At 45.4% G+C, this 18,451-nt stretch overlaps 1 protein-coding gene across 5 annotated transcripts in view; it reads left to right on the forward strand.

The window, feature by feature from the left end:
* Positions 1-12,937, forward strand: part of LOC119373389 ((Lyso)-N-acylphosphatidylethanolamine lipase) — a 77,347-nt gene extending 64,410 nt beyond the window's left edge. For all 5 annotated transcript variants that reach the window (XM_049419853.1, XM_049419856.1, XM_037643433.2 and 2 more), the window contains 4 exons: positions 734-994; positions 2,793-2,907; positions 4,302-4,488; positions 9,693-12,937. In XM_049419853.1, the coding sequence (XP_049275810.1) occupies positions 734-994; positions 2,793-2,907; positions 4,302-4,488; positions 9,693-9,836 (707 nt within the window). In that variant the 3' untranslated portion in view covers positions 9,837-12,937. The remainder of the gene's footprint in view (positions 1-733; positions 995-2,792; positions 2,908-4,301; positions 4,489-9,692) is intronic.
* The last annotated feature ends 5,514 nt before the right edge of the window (positions 12,938-18,451 follow it).

Raw genomic sequence — 18,451 nt, forward strand, 5'->3', positions numbered from 1 at the left:
CCAGACTATATATATATATATATATATATATATATATATATATATATATATATATATATATATATATATATATATATATATATATTAGAGAGAGATTGTTTAATAATTGAAGCATTGATGTAGTTGTCTTGGACAAGTGAATAAATAACTATATGTATGCGCAATCGGACTCTACTATAGAGCAGCTGTCACATGGCTTCGCCTGAAGTAACACCATAATTGTTCTGTCCCAGCGCATAGGCTGCCTGACGCGTACACTGTAAGAAGAAAAAGAGTAAGTGTGACTCCTTTCGGGTAGTCCTGACTAGCCACGTATGTGACTCTCCTTAAAGAGACACGTTAACTCTCCGGGTCACACCACTCTCAGAGTGCAATGACCCCCAAAGAGAGCTGACGTGCCTCTTTAAATAGAGTCATCTGCGTGGGAAGTCAGAATTCTCCAAAAAGAGTCAAAGGACTCTTTTTTTTTTTCTTAGAGCGTAGGCTTCTTCGGCTGGCGCCGGAAAGTCTTAGTAGAGACATTGAAAAGGTAAAGGCATGTAGATTTGATGGTATTACCGCACGCCATGGTGCTACATTAATTTCCTCTTGGCACGTCCACCACTTTTGCTTTGCACGGCACTAAGGGAATAGCGAAAGGCATGTTCCCATTTATATATACATATTCAGTACTTAGATTCATTCGGCGGCAATGGGCGTAGAAGCACACTTGACCTTGCTCTGTTCGGTGCAGGCATTGAGGCATGGCGGCAGCAGATGCAGCTGGAGCGCTTCGTGTTGGCCGGCCACAGCCTCGGAGGCTTCTTGTCCGCGTCGTATGCGCTCCGCTACCCACATCGCGTGGCTCACCTGGTGCTCGAGGATCCCTGGGGTTTCCCCGTGTTCGACCCGGGGAGGCCGCGGGGCAAGCGCATGGGGGCCTGGTTGGCACCACTGCAACTCTACTGCAACCGCTTCAACGTGCTCTCGGGACTGAGAGCATCTGGTCTCCTCGGTAAGCACTGTTCCAGCCAGCACACTCACCACTCTGCCGTCACTGTTTTGAAGGTAGAAAAAAGAGGGAAAACAGGCAGAGGAGTAAAACCAGAATAACTGTACGACTGACTTATCTGCATTCGTAGAAAAGGAAAAGGTAGAAAAAATCATGATAATAGTCGCACTAAGAATTTCATTGCATCCTGCCTACCAGCAGCTATACACGATGCCCCTCCTCATTGGCGTTCGTGAATGCCATATTGTAAATCAAGAACGAACCATATTTTTGTAGCATTTTTTCTTCAGTTTTTAAAGGAGTGGTGCCATCAAATTTGTGGCTTGCGCGTTGTTTGTTGGAAACGTTTCTTATTGCTCTAGGAAGCATGATACACGCTCGAAGATTCATGCATTCTCGCTAAATATTTTAATATAGCCTTATTTACATGAACTACTTTCAGTTTCTGGGCGCCTAGTTGGACAATAGCGTCACTGTATAGGAAGCTTGAACACGTGGGCCCACAAAGCTGTGACGCACGCAGTGCTGCGTCGTCTCCTGTCGCACGCACACGCGAGCAAGCGTCCGGATGCCTTGAAAACCCGCTAAAATTCTCTAATAAAGAATATTCGCGTGTACGTGATTCCGGTATGCGCAGACATCCTTGCGGAGTACTGCAGTACTCCGCAAAGATGCCTGCGCATGGGTTACCGGTGTTACCGGACGATGGTATCGACATCTTGTGACGCTTTGTGCAACCACAATTATAGGTGTATTTATTTGTTTTCGCTGAGTGACCATGTCGAAAAAATGTTTATAAAGGCAGCGCATTCGGAACTACGTCGCGGCCGAGAACTTACACCAGCAGAGAAGTAGAAGTAATTAGATTTATACGACAGCAATTCTGTGCTTGCCTGGTTCACCTTAGCGCCGCCAGGTGGCCCCACCTGTCCGGTCTCACGTTTACGGCTACGGTAACCCGGTATGCTAATGTAAAAAAAAAAGTGTGCGAACAAGCTAAAATTCTCTAAAGTTGCCTTCGCAGGCTCGCGTGACGATGAGAAGTACTTGACAAAATGCGAGCAAATTTGGCTACTTCGGCAACACGCTGAGAAAAAAAATGGGTGTAGGTTCGGAGCCGATGCTCTCTTGGCTTGCCTGGTGCAACGGAGCTGGGGGTCACCGCTCATTGCACGTCACTCTACGACTCTACTATGGTCTGACGTCATTAAAACTTTCGTTGCACTTCCTACACATTGATGTCGGTGTCAGTCGCGCGAGCGATAGGTCTCGATCGCGAGAATGAGCATTAGGTCACACTTTGGAGGCGAATTAAAATATATCTGAAACGTTTGCTGTGTCCAGCACTTCGTGCTGAGTATCCTTGCATACAAAGGAAGCCTACAGCAGGCTTTTTGTAGCCTCAAAATTTGGTGTCACCACCCCTTTAAGTGAATTTTTCAACGAAATGTTGCAAAATGTCCAGTCCACGCAGCTTTATGATGTGCGTCCACGTGTCTTTGTTAGTGGTTGTATCGTAGCGATGTCCTTCACGAAACAACTACTTGCTTAACAGCGTATCCTCCTTCAACGGGCAGAGTTTCGCTGTTTTCCATGTGAGTGATTCCCAGTCTTCGGCTGTTTTTTTTTTTTTTTTCAGAAGGAAATGTGCTTTAGAGCTCCTCTACCAGACTTCTCTCGATTGGATATATTGTGTAATTTATTAAGTGACACCTTGCCCGTGCCGAATCAATGTATCTCTTTGTACTCTCCTTTCAACGGTGGTGCAGCATATTTACCCCATCCTTTTTCACTTTCGCAGGACCATTTATAATGCAGGCAGCACTCAGTGGTGCTCACAGCCTCTTCGGTCGTGTTGTCACGGACCCCACCGCTATTCCCAATTACGTGTACCACTGCAACGTCCGGAGGCCAACGTAAGTATGCATACAGGGTGCGGGAATGCATTCATTGGAATGCATAGAGGCAAACATGGCCTTCTGCATTGCGTGCCAAAACGTATAGTGTGCTTTACATGTAGGTCAAGATGTGTCAACCCTGAATAGGAGACAGTGTAAGACAGCACGTTTTTCAATTGCGAACAAATCGCGTGATGCTGTGGAGAAAATACAGTTCGTGTTATCGCACGGTCGCGGCTCAGGCGTGACTCCGTGGAATTAGGTGCATCGCGAGAGCCGACACGGTAAACCGTGATAGACACGGCACGTTCAGTCAAGCTGCTCGTGTTGTGATGTTACATTTATCTTGTGGCGTTTTTAGTGGGGCTGTAAAGGTGGGAGAGCATGTCGAGAAGACTAGTACTAAAGAAAAATGTCTCCCCATATTGTAATTGCTCGTTGCGGCACTTCGGAGTTGCCTCGGATAATGGAAACTACGAGAGCAACTGCGATGACGTAAGGTCAGCATCCTCAGACTTTGTTGCCTAAATAAAGCGGGAAATAGACGTAAATTCTTCTTCGGATTGATTTTTCGAGGTAGCATTAAGACCAAAGCACGGACCTACAATTAGGCCGCAACTATTTTTAAAGAATTTTTAACTCTTTGTACCCCCACACACTCGAGTATATGTGTGCGTGGGTGCGTGCGGGAAAGGGAGGGCAAACTTGCGCCTAATTAATTCATAACAACTAGTCCAACATCGATTTCTACAATGTTATCTGACTTCAGAAATTAACATGCCATCTCTGTTTAACTAGCTTGCGGAACATAAGCAATGAAAAGAGGCACGTTTGCGCATGTTCATCTTCAGCGGTTGGTGTTGTGTTGTGTGTCCCGCTGTAACGACAACAACAAGCACCTAAGAATGCAAGAATAAGCATTGTTAACTACGCGAAAGACGGCACGCTTTCGTTAATTATAGGCTCTTCTAGCTGTGTCGATAATATCGTACGGTTTACGCTACAGTATTACCGTTCCGTGTAAGCGTTTTAGATGCGCAAGTTGCTCGATGGGTGTGATAATGTCATGAGATGAGAGACGTTAATACGGGTTTTGCAGATAGCTGCGCGCAAACCAAAAAAGTACGGTGTTGCCGTGCTTACCGTATGGTAAACGGGCACTGCTAAAACAACCTGATATTTCGCACAATGAATGTGGCACTCATGACATGTGCACGCGTGGTATGTCTACTTTAAGCGGAGCAAATACGAGAAGTCAGGGCACCGAGACACAGTATTTTCGAATCGCTGATCCAATTTAATCTGTCAGTTGTACCGCGAATAGGGGGGAGGGTACGAATCCTGGACTTTATCGCGTACTATATCGTGCACATGTTCTTATAGCCGACCTTTCTGTCGCCTGTGCTACGCAGAGGTGAAGAGGCGTTCCGGAACCTGAGCGTGTACTTCGGGTGGACGAAGAATCCCATGGTTCTGCGTTTCCTCGACCTGGATCCCGAAGTGCCTGTGACGTTCGTGTACGGCAAGACCACATTCATCACGCGAAGCCCAGCCGAGCACATCAAGAAGACCAGGATCAACGGCTACGTCGACGTCCAGGTGCAGAAGCGGCCGCAGGGCTGCCGGGAAGGCGTGCACGTAGTCAAAGTCCCGTAGTCTGTTTTCTCTCCGTGCCTTGAAGCACCCCTCTCTTTGCCGCCGCGTTCTAAAGTGCACGGGGCAGTCGCAAACTAGAACCGAAAGAAGTTATTTTAGTACTGGGTGCCGCGTTTGCTGTCTACTATCTTAATTTCTTTCTTTCTTCTTTGTTTAGTGCCATCGTTATATTTATTGCTATTATTTTACGGTTCCCGTCGTTGAACGCTGTTTCTATTTCTTGAACGATATATTTATTATGGAAGGCATTCACAAAAACTACTTCTTACGCTGCAATTTTATTAAAAGCAGATATCAGCCAATCGTAATTACAGACATGTTATTTTCGAAGGCGGTTGGCCAATAGGTAGCAGCACTTGAAAAATTCCGGCAGAATCCATCTCATGAACGATGAACTACGATCCGCGCGTAGGTTCCTGAGCGCATTCGAAGCACAGCCCTGAATCGTTGAGTTGTTGTGCCCAGCCCCCCCCCCCCCCCCCCCCCCCCCCATACACACGCGCACACACACGCCCGCACAATTGGTGATGTTACCCAAGAATGCTAAATGCATCAAGCTTAGTGAATTCGATCTTAATTCGGGCAGGTGCGATTGCTCTTTCACTTAGTTCGTGTACGGAAAGTTTCACTTTTTTCCCTTTTTCCTTCTTTTTCACCTAAATTTTGTGTTAAATGTTTATGTTTAGTTTCCTTTGGCCGCTGTATTGCGTGTGAGAGAAACCAAAACAAAGGAAGGGGAGGAAGGTTAAACAGATTGCACCTGATTTGCTGGCTGACACTGGGGGAGAGAGAGACAAAGCGAGAAGAGGAAGGGCAGGGAGGTTAACCAGACGAACGTCCGGTTCGCTACCCTGCACGGGGGATAAGGGAATGGGGAATACAAAGAGAGAGAGGAGAGCACTGCACATACAAAGGGGTACAATCAGTCACTGAGGCTGGAGCTTCTCTGACCTACATGACATCAGCGCTCTGACATTCCATTGAGGAATCACGGCCTTTCAGAGGGCCGTGGGCGAGCCGCGGTGATTGCAGAAGCGCTGAAAACACTGGTTCGAGAACCTCCAGCAGTTGCAGGGCAGTTCGGACTGTCGGAGTGTCTAGAGAAAAGAGGGCATAAAAAGAACAAGGAAGAAGGAAAAAGATAACAAGTGATACGCGCTCACACATAGCAGATCGTCGCACATGTCTAGATCGTCACAACCGATAACTATCTTAGAGCCCAGTTCCTTTGCGCCTGTCGTAGAGAAAATAACCTAGAAACCGGTATGTTAATGAATACTTGCAAGGTGTGATTCCCAGGTATCCAGAAATTGCAATGCGTTTCGATTTGATGGTGTGTGCGTCGAGGCGTGTGCGTATCGCGATCATTAGTGGCTTCAATACAGCGATGATTTGCAGGTCTTCGCCGTGGAGATAAGTAGCAGATGCAGTATATAAAACCATTAGATATTAGCGGTAATAATAATTTCTGGGGTTTTACGTGCCACAATCACGATATGAGAGTGAGGAACGCCGTAGGGGAGGGCTCCTGATAAATTCGGTTCTTTAACCTGCACTGACATCGCACAGTACACAGGCCTCTAGCATTCCGCCTCGAGCGAAATGCGACCCGCGCGTCCGCGATCGAACCCGCGACCTTCGGGTTGGCAGCCGGGCACCGTAACCGCTTAGCCACCGCGGCGGCGGGGGAGAGAGGTATTAGCGAGAAAATACGCAACTTTAGAAACAAGCGCTAACGATAAATTTATAAAACGACGCATGTGGCTTCACGGCAGTACCTTTTGGCCACAGTTGTAAAGCGGGCTCCGTTGCACGAAGGGTGATATTGCGGTGAAGAACTCTTTCTTGAGATGGAGTTTTGATCTTGTGAACTGTGATTACACTCACGAAAATTTTCGCATGTTTGTTAAATTTGTAATGCCTGGCAACAGTTTGTCATTGTTAAGGCAGTATAATGCGTAATTACTGCATCTTGACCAATTATAATATGAAGAGCATTAGTCCACGCCCTCACCACCGAACTTCGTTAAACTCCATCAATGTAAAACTCCATGAGGGAGTTAGACGGTGATGGAGTTGTGCCCATGTCACACGGAAATTTTACGAGCTTCGGACAGAAGCCGCAAGGGGTCCATTAGGCGCTGCTGCACCTACGTCTGCATGCAATATTTCGCTTCTAATCACGCTGAAAACGTTCTCAATGGTATGTGTGATTATAAAAAATATAATTTAATCACACCGACACAAAACTTTTTTTTGTCTTCATCACATAAACGTGTACCTGCAAGCATGTTGGCAGTAATTTTGACAGGAGTGCTGGCAACACTACGTTTGTTTTGGTACGCGTCTTTTCTACGCGTACCGATTGTCAAACACGATGCAAGTTGTCGCCGAGCTCTTTGAAGTTGCGCTACCACCCAAATCACGTTGTCCTTTCCAATATCAGCTGGGTACAGGTCTCACGTCCAGTCCACGAAGCCTTTGCTGCGGATGGCTCCCACGACAGTCCGCGTGTACTGCCAGTACGAGTGCCGGCGTCGACAGAGAAGGAAGAAAACCCGCGTCACTCGACTGTTATGACTATTGGTAGTGCTGAAGTAGAATGAAGAGCACCGCAATAAGAAGGAAACGAGATGCACAGACATAAACACAACGGTGCACACGGACTCGGGGACACTTATTCAAAATGGCGGCACGACGACTTTTCGCGAGGCATGGTGCGGAGAGTATGTGCACTTATACGCGTTTTTTTTTTCATTAAACGCAGGTTATGACTGGATTATGCAGTGAAATAACTTTCAATATTAATGAAATTCATTATTGTGTTGACTGCGGCTGTTTTGTGCTTGCGGTTTTTTCCGTAACTTACAGATTACTGGGGACGAGAGTACTCCATTCCGCCGCTAATGGAGATCGCCGATGTCCCTTTGCGAAACGTTCCGTTTAACTTCCTTGACGTAAGGGAGACCGTGTGACACGGACCGCATCTCCGTTGACGTAACGGCGAGGGAGTTGCACGGAGTTAACGGGTGCCCGTGTGACAGGGGTATTAGAAGCTGAACATTTTAGAAGTGGCTACGGAGTGCATTGTGTTACGGAGATAATTGATTGCAGCTGGTATGTCGATGAACAGTCATCAGCTACGCCGTATGTGTTTCTACGAGGGGTGTGCGAATAGTGAATTTTGGAACCGAATCGAATACGAATCGAATAGTGACGACACCGAATCGAATACGAATACTAATCGAATACTTTTCGAATAGTTTTCGAATAGTAAGACAACCATTCTCAAAACGGTCCTAGAACTCCGCAGCGTTTTTTTTTCTTTGTTTGAACCAAATATTCACGAACTTTCACCAAAGAGCGTCGAGCTTACTTTTAACTGACTCAAAATACCACAGCTATGAAATCTGAGGTAAGCTCGTATACAGCAACGACCAGGGCCGTCGATATATTTTGTACCTGTAGGTTGACATACAACAGTGACTGCAGATACTTTGTCGCCTGCTTTTAAATAAAACTGAGACATAAAATCTAAACAATTTTGAACCGAAGACTATGCATACAGCTAAGGCGGTAATGAAACACATAAACCTGCCATCGCAACATGGTCCTCGGCACTGAAGGCATGTAGACATCGGTGTTGAAAGCTGTATCTGCAAGAACAATTTACGCAAACACAACCCTTGCATCTATTGCTATTCATGAAGCTGAATGCAGGTGCACCTTCAGTTATTACAAGATGAAGTCAGGAACTGATTAATACGATGCAGCTGCTGCATAGTAAAAACTGAGCGAGTATGGAGCTTTCATGAAAAAAACGCCTTCATCCGGTAATCAATATAGCGTCGGTAGTTTCGTAAAAGCTTGCGCTGCATGCATACTGGTAATTTAGTGATTAAAAGAAGAAAAATGGCCTTTAACTATTCCAAAGTTTCATTGTTTTGGGGTTCTCCCGTCGGCGCTAATTATTCGAAAACTATTCGAAAAATATTCGGTATTTCGAGTATGTACTATTCGATTCGAGTACCGAATCGAATAGAATGCTATTCGATTAGTTATTCGAAATTTTCGAATATTCGCACACCCCTAGTTTCTACTCGATCCTCGATTGTAGACATTGCATGTTCTTTTTCGCATGCTACGAGTGAAACGTGGGAATATATTGATATGACATAACTAGATGCAAACTTCTGAATAGGGAACATGACTTGGAACATGAACAGGCTCCTCGCTGCAAACTACGCCCCGAATTCAAAATCAGAAAAGCAATGTTTAAGTTGTAATTTGTCGGGTAATTAGCGCCCATAAATCACACGCGTGTTGATAAAACAGTGATGAGCCGGAATTGTAGATCTCATAATTGTATACTGCACGAGTTTTATTTTATCAGCTTGGTGAAAGTGAAATGGTGTACAGGCTTACGAGAACAGCAACATAAGACAGCACAATCAGTTTGCCAGAGCGGGTTTATAAACACAGAATAAAATAAAATAATGAACTAGATATGCTTAGATAAGAATATTGTTTACTAGCTCAGTGCACACAAATTTAAATAGCTCAGAGTAGACCATAACGGCTACCGTTGCTATTAAGGGTAACATTGACAGGGAAGTTGTGTCAGATATATCCTCAAGAGGATATATCCACCAGAACTTCGCCGTCAATGGAAAACTGGGATAATCAGTCGGAAGTCGCCTGGGAAGGATGAAGATGCACAGAAGCGAGAACGGCCCTGTACTTCCACATCACAGGTGTTCACGTTTTGCATTCAGCGAATAGAGGGACGACTGGCAATAAGGAAATAAGGTTCGACTTATCTCACTACAGTGTAGGGGAGTATGCACAAAGCGATGGGCGAGGAAGGAGGAGAATGAGAATGCATGTAAAGCTATAACATTGAATACCTTATAACCAGGGGCGTAGCCAAGGGGGGGGGGGGGGGTTGGGGGGGTTCAACCCCCCCCCCCCCCGAAATTTTTCAGTTTTGTTTGCGTATATATACACGCACACATACAAACGAACGCACGAACATACATAAAGTATGGTTGAACCCCCCCCCCCCCCCGAAAAAATTTCTGGCTACGCCCCTGCTTATAACGTTCACCTAAAACGTTACCTTTACCTTTCTTTGAAAACCGACGCAGGTGTTCGACAACTGCGGCCACAACGTGCACATGGACCAACCTGAGAAGTTCAACGAACTCATCAACAAGGTATGCGACCTGGCCAACAGCGGCGTCAAACTCGGATCGGCCTCCTTCGCGGCGGACCGGCCAGCGGAAGAGTAGTTTTGCTTCTGGCGCCGTGTGTGATCTTAGTTCTTTTTTCCTTCACTGACGATCGAACATTCAATATGGGACCACCACGTGGTGATACGCAAGCATACGAGCACTCATCATTGTGCGGCCATGGACACAACTGACAGTGCCAACACGTCAGCAATTGTGGGTATATTGATATGGTGCGTTACCTCGACAGGCAGGCCTAGAGGCCTGGAATGACAAATATTTTTTTTCACTAAGGATTAATGCTCGGAAGAGCGGTCTCAGGCAAGTCGTCGCGGTTAGCGAGATGATGGCCCCCTCCAAAGGCCCAACCGGTGACAACCACTTGTAAGCTTTGTGGATTTTGCCAGTCGTTTTTTGAGCATGCAGTCTAAATATTTAAGTTCGTAAAACAAAGCATGGTTGCTATAGAATTAATTAATCACTGGGCCAGTTGGTTCTGCATCATTGAATAGGCAAATTAGCCCAACAAAAGACAACTGACACAAGAAAGGGAGAAAGAGGCAAGCGCATATCCCTGTCTCTCTTGTACCTGTGTTGTGACTGTAATTTACCTCTTCAGTCATGGTTACTCAGCAAACGTAACTGGTCAACCTTTGCTGTTTTCTCCTTGCGCCTATATTATCTACGACTATGCAGGCTCCTTGGCAGTTTTCGCATATCGCGTCAATTCATACCAAGGACGACTTCGCATCTGGCTCTGAAATACAAGTCTCCGGTGTGCCTTTGAACACTGACAGGAAGCCTGCTAGCGAATACAGTCATTTTCAAGTGCTGTGATTATGTGAACAAAAGAGGTGATGTGAACCGTCGTAGAGTGTAGAGATTCGAACTTAGTCCTATAGAAGCTCAGTACGTCGCAAGTTGGTATTTGCGCGAATTACTTTGCTTCACGATTGCTTTATTTTTTGTTTTCTATCGAAACAAAAGTGTGTATTTGAACGCTGCTTTTAATACTAAGAATTACTTCTTTAGCAGTTTGCATTTTTAAATTCAGTTTCTTCATGTGCGCTTTCTCGTCGTTCACCAATTAATCTTTTCATTTGTTCTGATTGTTCTCTCTTTTAGCTACAAACTTCAAAGCTTTGTTAAGGCATTGTGTAGTACTCCAAAACTGCGCATCCAGACCACCAGTTTAGAAAAAAATGAAAGAAGCTTGTACTTGTCGAAAAAGAAAGAGTTTACTTCACGAACAGCGTCTGTTACATTTAAAGTGATTGGGGCGTTGTTGTGCAGGCACCTCAGAACGAATGTTGATGCAGCGAAATTTATTTGGGTCTTGAACATTTACTTGAGAGCTAGGTCAACAACTTGGAGCATGTCCAAATTGAACGTTAATATTGTTATTACTTTTAACTTATTCGGAAAATGTGAAGTTGAGTTAAATTTATGACTCAGACACCTAGTATTATGACTAATTGATGAAGTAAGACAATTATAATGACTACTAGGCAAAATTTACTACTATAAATCTCTTAATTTTAGTTCTGTTTTCTATATGTAAAAAAAACTGACTTGCTTTTCTGCTGCTTAGTGAAAGATCGGGGGCTCATTAAGCAGAACGATTACTGCTGCTGCTTTTTTGCTCAGTAACTGAAACTGTTGATCAGTTTAAGACTAGAACAGGAGTACGTTTGTGCGATGATTGCCTTCATCGTTTCGGATTCCCTCCACACTTTTCAAAACTAAATGTGTAGGGGCGGCCAACAATCCCACCGCTGATTTCTCATTCATGTGGCACGCACGCAATATCATAATGCTTGGTAGCTGACTGCAATTTCGCTTTCGGTATTCAGTCAACGGACGTCGTTCTTTTTATTTGCCCTGTAACGCAGGACGTTCCTTCACTCAACTTGTATGACTCAGTGTACAGACGGGTGGATGAACTTTACGAGCACTCTCTTTGAAACGATGAAATGGCTAGTGTCATCAAGTCATTATTTTTATCTGTCGTTTAGTCTTGACCTTTATGGATCCATGATTCGTGCTATGGACTATCATTTTACTATCCTCAAGAGCTCCGTCGTTTTTTTTTTTTGTTTTTTTTTTGTCATTTGCTGTCGCTCGGCCATTACGCCGCCGATCGAAGTAGTTTGCTTTGCTTCCCAGGCAGATTCCGTATATTACTTTTCTCCACAGTCTTTAAAAGAGAAGGCCACGTAACGCAAGGGTCGGCTATTAAGAACGATTTCTCACGCAGTACAAATTTTTACACCCCGAGCCATGGGACAAATAACAGCGGCCCTAAGGATGCACGAGGCACCGAATCACTTTAGTGGCGTTTTATATCGCCATAGCTGACACTCTCAACCCTGATTTAAGTGCGTAAAGTTTTTGTCATGCATTTAACTCTGGATGGATACTGCGACGAAAGAAAACATGCCCGATAATTTCTGCGCTCTTCACGCTGCTAGCGCCACCCATCGACAGAGGATGTAACTGCGCTTCGGCGGTAACCTTTAACCTTAGCGAATGCGTCGCGACCATGATGCTGCCAGCATCTATTGAAATGCACAGTAGCGAAATTGCGCCTCAAACTTTCCTATTGTCCTCTGAGAATCGCCAAGGGACTCTACGTAAGCCTAGTTAATTCTTCCGTCGATGGGTGACGCCATGTTCCGTTCGGTGAAGATTAGAATAAGGATTGAGCCAAGATTCGCTTGCAGATACTGGCGTTACCGATACTCGTGATGCTCGAGGGCATTCATAACTTCTACGGACGTCTTGGGGAACAAGCGTTTCCTGTATGTAGAGTACGGCAGTACTATATGGGGGGCATGCGGGCTATGCGGAACGTGCCTTCTTGTTTTTGCTTTCTTGCTTGCTTACCTGCGCTTGCATAGATGTATATCTCCTTGCGCGATTGTTGTTAGCTGCTTTGTTGAATAGTCATCGCGACCTCAGTTGTGGCTTTTTACACGTTTGTCACGCTTTACCTTGTTGATCTGTCTTTTTTTTTTGTTGAATTTTTTACCCATGCCAAAAAAAAAAGAAAATAAAATGTTTACCTGTCTATTTTGAGTATGAAGCTGTGAACAGCTGCTTCCAGAGTGTACCAAAATAAAACGCGTAAATAAATTTGAATACTTGTTTTATGCTGTCGAGTTTTCTTTCTACCGGTGCACATACATTTAAAGATAAGACAACACGCCAAAACATGTGTAAATGCACTCCTTCCTTGCGCAGTTACCGGTAATAGCAAGCAGGCGGCGTTTATCGAGAATTTGGGCTCGATTTCGGGTTACGAAGTGGCGTAAAAAGAACTCATTGTAGCATAACACCTGACTCCTCCGGCTTATATACTTTGTGTCGCAGTAAAATTTAGTACGTAGTTTCTTAAAGAACAAAAAAAAGCTGCAATATGTGTGCCACCTGAGGCCACCAAGACCAACCTGCCAGCCAACTCAATACATTCTATTTCTTCATCTTGCAGTATGTGTGCTCCTGCTTCCGTAACCATACAGCGGCCACATTAACGGCACACACGCAATCTACCGCACTGATTTAATCTGTTTCCTTCCACTTGGCACATATCTCGTTATCATAACAAATCGGCGGTCAACTTGTGACAAACACTGCGTACGCCTATACAACGTTGTATAAACTTCGTCCCTATGAGTGTCCACTCTGAAACGTTCGTTTTTTTATCTCTGTGGATTGATGAATTATTCGAAGCACAACTTTCTGTGCTGTGTTTTTCTTCAATTTTTTTTTTTTTATTGCCACTTACAGGAGAAGCGGGTGGGTAACGTAGGAGAAGGAACTACAGACCAGTTTGACTTCATTTCACCCGTGCAGCAGGTGAAATGAAGCACAGATGTCTGACGTTGTTTTTTTTTAATATTGTTTTGCACATAGAGAAAGAATTCTACACGAGAAACGTTCCTTTCCTAATGCACAGAACTTACACGCAGAGCCACACTGATTTCACAACGTGTTGCGTTATCTCTCGGCGTTGGCGCCGCTGTGTCTTCCGTGTTATCTATACGGCAAAACGATCTTGACATTGGTCGTCGAAATCGTTTGCTGGCGAGGAGGTAAGAAGGATTTCATTCGCAGTTCGTATCGCATACGATGCTTGCAGTGCAGTCTGCGGACGCCTCTGCTTCCCCAGTATATTACAGCAGCAGCGCTGGTCGTACGAGGCGAGGAGGAGGGGGGGGGGGGGGCGGAGTCGCGTGCGTTTGTCATTTCCAGCGCGATATTTGGCACTGAGCCGTGTTCCCGCAAGGGTTGCCGACGATAGCACCGTACTCATCTTCCTCTCCCCAGTGTCGTGCACCCGCGCACGTACAGGCGACCCGGGCGTGGCGTACAGTGTGACATATCATGACTTTCACGAGGCACATCGATTTTGATTGCCTTTGAAAACGAAGAACTTGTGGCATTACTCGATCGAAAATGAACTCATTTTCAATGACAAAAATGAACAAGGGCGAAAAAGAAGACAATAGCTTGATTCGGGCAAAATGGTTTGTGTCTGTAGAAATCATTACAGGGGTGACCGAACGAATGCAAAGGACGCCCATAAGCTCCAGATTGTACTATGTATATAGCCCAGCGTTTTTATATGTACAGCCGGCGCCAAATCCTTACGCGACACGGGCTCGCCACAAATGCGAATTTTTGCCTTGTTAATACGGCGCTCCACATTTAACGAATAACTATGTAGGTCGCAAGAACTGCTTAAGGCTGAAAAACCTGTAGTCTAGAGGTTTCCAGCCTGAGCCGGAATTGAGATTTATCGCAAATCTCATGTTCAGTAAACTTGTAATGCCAGGTGTTAATGAGTGCCTGTCTTGTTCTTGGGGCGTAACCTTGTAAGCTTTTCTACAAGTGACAAAGTACAATCTCAGACGCTAAGTATCTTGCCATATACACCCTTATTTGTGGTGGTTCACGCGACTTATTAGCGAAGCTTTGCACGTTGCGTATTCTTATTTTGGTAACGAAGGTTGAAGCAGTTATCACTTAGTGAAAGGCACTGAACATCGAAATTTCACATGCGGGTCCACAATTTCCGTGATTTCTTTGATCACGAAAAAAACACCCGATTTTATGTTCTGTAAAGTACTTTCAGATATTCCGTTGCTGTCGACAGTGTGTATAGGTAATAACGATTGAAAATTCTGTATGTTGGGGTACGAAAATTCCGGGCTACTTTTCGTCTCAAATACTCGCCTTCAAGAGAAGTCCGTGAGGAACAATTTTTTTATCCTATCGCCATCATTGTTGGTGTCAGTACTTTGCGACTCTGTATCAAACCAAATCACGGCAGAATGTACTTTACAACCTTTACTCATATTCCGTCGCCACCTGAAAGCATGGAGCTTTCATAGTGCGAGGTTAGCTTTATTTCATGCGGTCCCTATCACTGCGACCTATCGATGTATAATATACAGCTGAAACTGGCAAACACGTGCGTATGTATACTACCGTTCATAGCTGGCGGTGAGACTTTGGAATAACATAAGTTACGCATTGTCACCAAGCTGCTTACGTAAACGTATCGGTAGAGATGGAATCAATTGCAAGTATTTTGCATTTTAGGTCTACCGCAGCGCGTGCACTCTTCAAGCACATTGCGACTGATCTCAGCGTTACGAGGTGTCGCCACCGGCGCTCTTATCCCCTGGTACATATTCTGTCATTTTGATGTATACGTCTACCCGTCAGTGCGTTTTCACCGCAGTAAAATCTCTTTCTATGCATTATTGTACCTCCTTTACTCTTCACGTAAGCTCCTGCATCGCCAGAGGGACTTGGCGTGCCCGTCTTTCGTCTGCGGAGAGTGCATGGAGTGAGCTCAAGAGCAAAATGCCGTCTGCAGACGTTCCCAGAAAGAGAAAACCACGACATCTATTGGTTCCCTCGGAAAAGAGCGGAGCCTTCTTCCCGCTGTGGAACTTGATCACTGTCAAGAGCCTTCGTGCTGGTTGCACTCATACAGGGCAACGACGCTTCGGACTAAGGTCTTAGGAAAATAAAGTCCTATTTCTTTCTTCTAGCTTTCTCTCTCTCATACGGCAAGCGATATGAATGGGGTGGTGTTAGAATGGCTACCAACAGCCTGCCAAGGGTAATATTCCAAGCCGCGTCTGTCAGTCATTACATGATTAGTGTGGCGTGTTGCTACCTAATGCGAATACATGAATACTGCCCTGCCTAAACTTCTGTGACCGAATTCTCAAATACTTTTATTCTTTCGTGCTCTACGTCATTGACCGATTTCCTCTGCTATAACTTTGTTCAGCGTCAAGAATAGCTGAAGTTTTCTGTTACAAACAACTTAAAGGGGTGGTGCCATCATATTTCAAGGCTATAACAAGCCTGTTGTGGGTTTCCTCTGTATGCAAGGACACTCCACACGAAGGGTCGGACAAAACAGCAGAGCAGACGTGTGCTCTGCTGTTTTGTCCGACCCTTCGTGTGGAGTGTCCTTGCATACAGAGGAAACCCACAACAGGCTTGTTATAGCCTTGAAATATGATGGCACCACCCCTTTAAGTTGTTTGTAACAGAAAACTTCAGCTATTCTTGACGCTGAACAAAGTTATAGCAGAGGAAATCGGTCAATTACGTAGAGCACGAAAGAATAAAAGTATTTGAGAATTCGGTCACAGAAGTTTAGGCAGGGCAGTATTCAGCACAAAACAGCAGAGCAGACGTGTGCTCTGCTGTTTTGTGCTGGTCGGACCAAATATTAACGACGGACATTATCAGAGACTTCATTCGCTGTCTTTGGAACATTTCTTTATCATTTTGTTGTGATATGCGCCTATAAGTGTGTTTTTGCATATGTGTGCCCGAGTGTTCTACTTTACATGAACTGCCTTGTACGTTTTACTTTAAGATATGTGTTCAAGTTTCACTCAAGGGCTAAGGAGTAGCCGGCGCCATAATTGTGCACCAACATCTCCTTATATATCATATCAATAAAAAAAAAAAGGGTCGGACACAGCAAACGTTTAGAATATATTTTAATTCACTTCCAAAGTGTACCTAAATGCCCATTCTCCCGATCGAAACCCATCGCTAGCGCGCCAACTCTGACGTAGATGTATAGGAAAGGCAACGAAAGTTGTAGTGACGTCACACCAGATCTGCTGTAGTGACGTGAGTGACCTCCGGACCTCCGCCACCTCCGCAACGTGGCTGTAGTGAACTAGAATATATTCTAGTTCATTATAGTACCGGCAAAGCATCGGTTGCTACATCACTCGCCGAGTTTCGATCGCTTCCTGGTTAAGTGCGTCACAGCCTTGTGTGGTCACGTGACCAAGCCTCCTACACTTCTACGTCACTGCCCAACCTCGGCGCCTAGAAACCGAAACCGAAAGTTGTGCACATCAAAAGGCGATATTAAATTATTTAGCGAGAATACATTAATCTTGGTGCGTGCACCATGCTTCCTGGAGCTATAGGAAACGCTTACAGCAAAGAACGTGCAAGCCACAAACATGATGGCACCACCCCTTTAAGAGCACTGCGTGAATTGGACCAATGTTCTTTCTTGCAAAATGCGCGCCTCTTTACTTCACTCTCTCTGACTGATTCGACTGCCAGATCTGGTCGCGTTCGTGAGAGCGATGCGGCTGCGTGAAGCGAAAAATCCCCTTACGCGACCTCCACACTCACTTTGACGAGAGAAGAAAAGGGAAAAAAAAATTAAAAATGCGTACACGTTGCGCAATAAAATATGGGATGACCAGAAACAGCGATAGCGCGACTGGATGCGAAAAGTATTAAAGAACCAGTGGCAGAGCCCGTAAACTAGCTACAAACACTTGTTAATTCATTCAAACAGGACAGGATCGGTGGCTACAAGTTTTACATTGAGGTTAGACCGAAAGGAGCTCCCAAAAATAAGGACCTCCGTTGTTATGCGCATTATTCCAACGGGCTTGGACCAGCAAAAGGAAAAGCATTTATAAAGCTGCTTAGCATTATAAATGACTATTCCGACACTTTAGAATATCACAGTTTCGCGGCAAGGGCGAAGAAATGGATACGGTAGCAACAAATTGGAATGTATTACGAAGTAAGGCTAGCAGCTACCTCTTTTGGATCCGATCTACCGTAACTCTACAAAACGCTGGTGTAAGGGAATACGGCCTCTCCAGGGAGCGAAGCGGTTTTTTGTGCTGTCTGTCGTCTCAAGGCGAAGTAACCGGTGAGAGCACAGCACGTACGAGGGTACACGAGCCGTCTACTGTTGTCTGTCGAGATAGCGCTCGCGACCGCACCCTTATGATCAAAGTTCGCAGTTGCTGCGCGAACGACGCAGCCCCCACCCCAATCTCACCCATGGTCACCCCTTCATGCTCCTTCGGCCGACGAAAGCCGGGCGGGGCGTTTTTTATTTGCTTGAAGAGCCATCGACGGCAGGCCCCGCACGCGCTGCGATGTTATCACGTGCGCCCTTCGTGCGACGGAAATGGCCGGCTCGTTTCGTCTCAGCTTCAGCCGCGTTCGTCGCCAGCACTCGCGTGCTTTTACACGCGCGTTGAACATACGACGCGTGGCGCGACGTTATCGATTTAGACTTCATACGGAACATGACGGCGACGGCAGAAACCCGCCAAGGGGAGTCCATATAATTGCTATATCGCAATAAA

Source organism: Rhipicephalus sanguineus, chromosome 1 (genome assembly GCF_013339695.2).
Source record: "Rhipicephalus sanguineus isolate Rsan-2018 chromosome 1, BIME_Rsan_1.4, whole genome shotgun sequence".
NCBI lineage: Eukaryota > Metazoa > Arthropoda > Arachnida > Ixodida > Ixodidae > Rhipicephalus > Rhipicephalus sanguineus.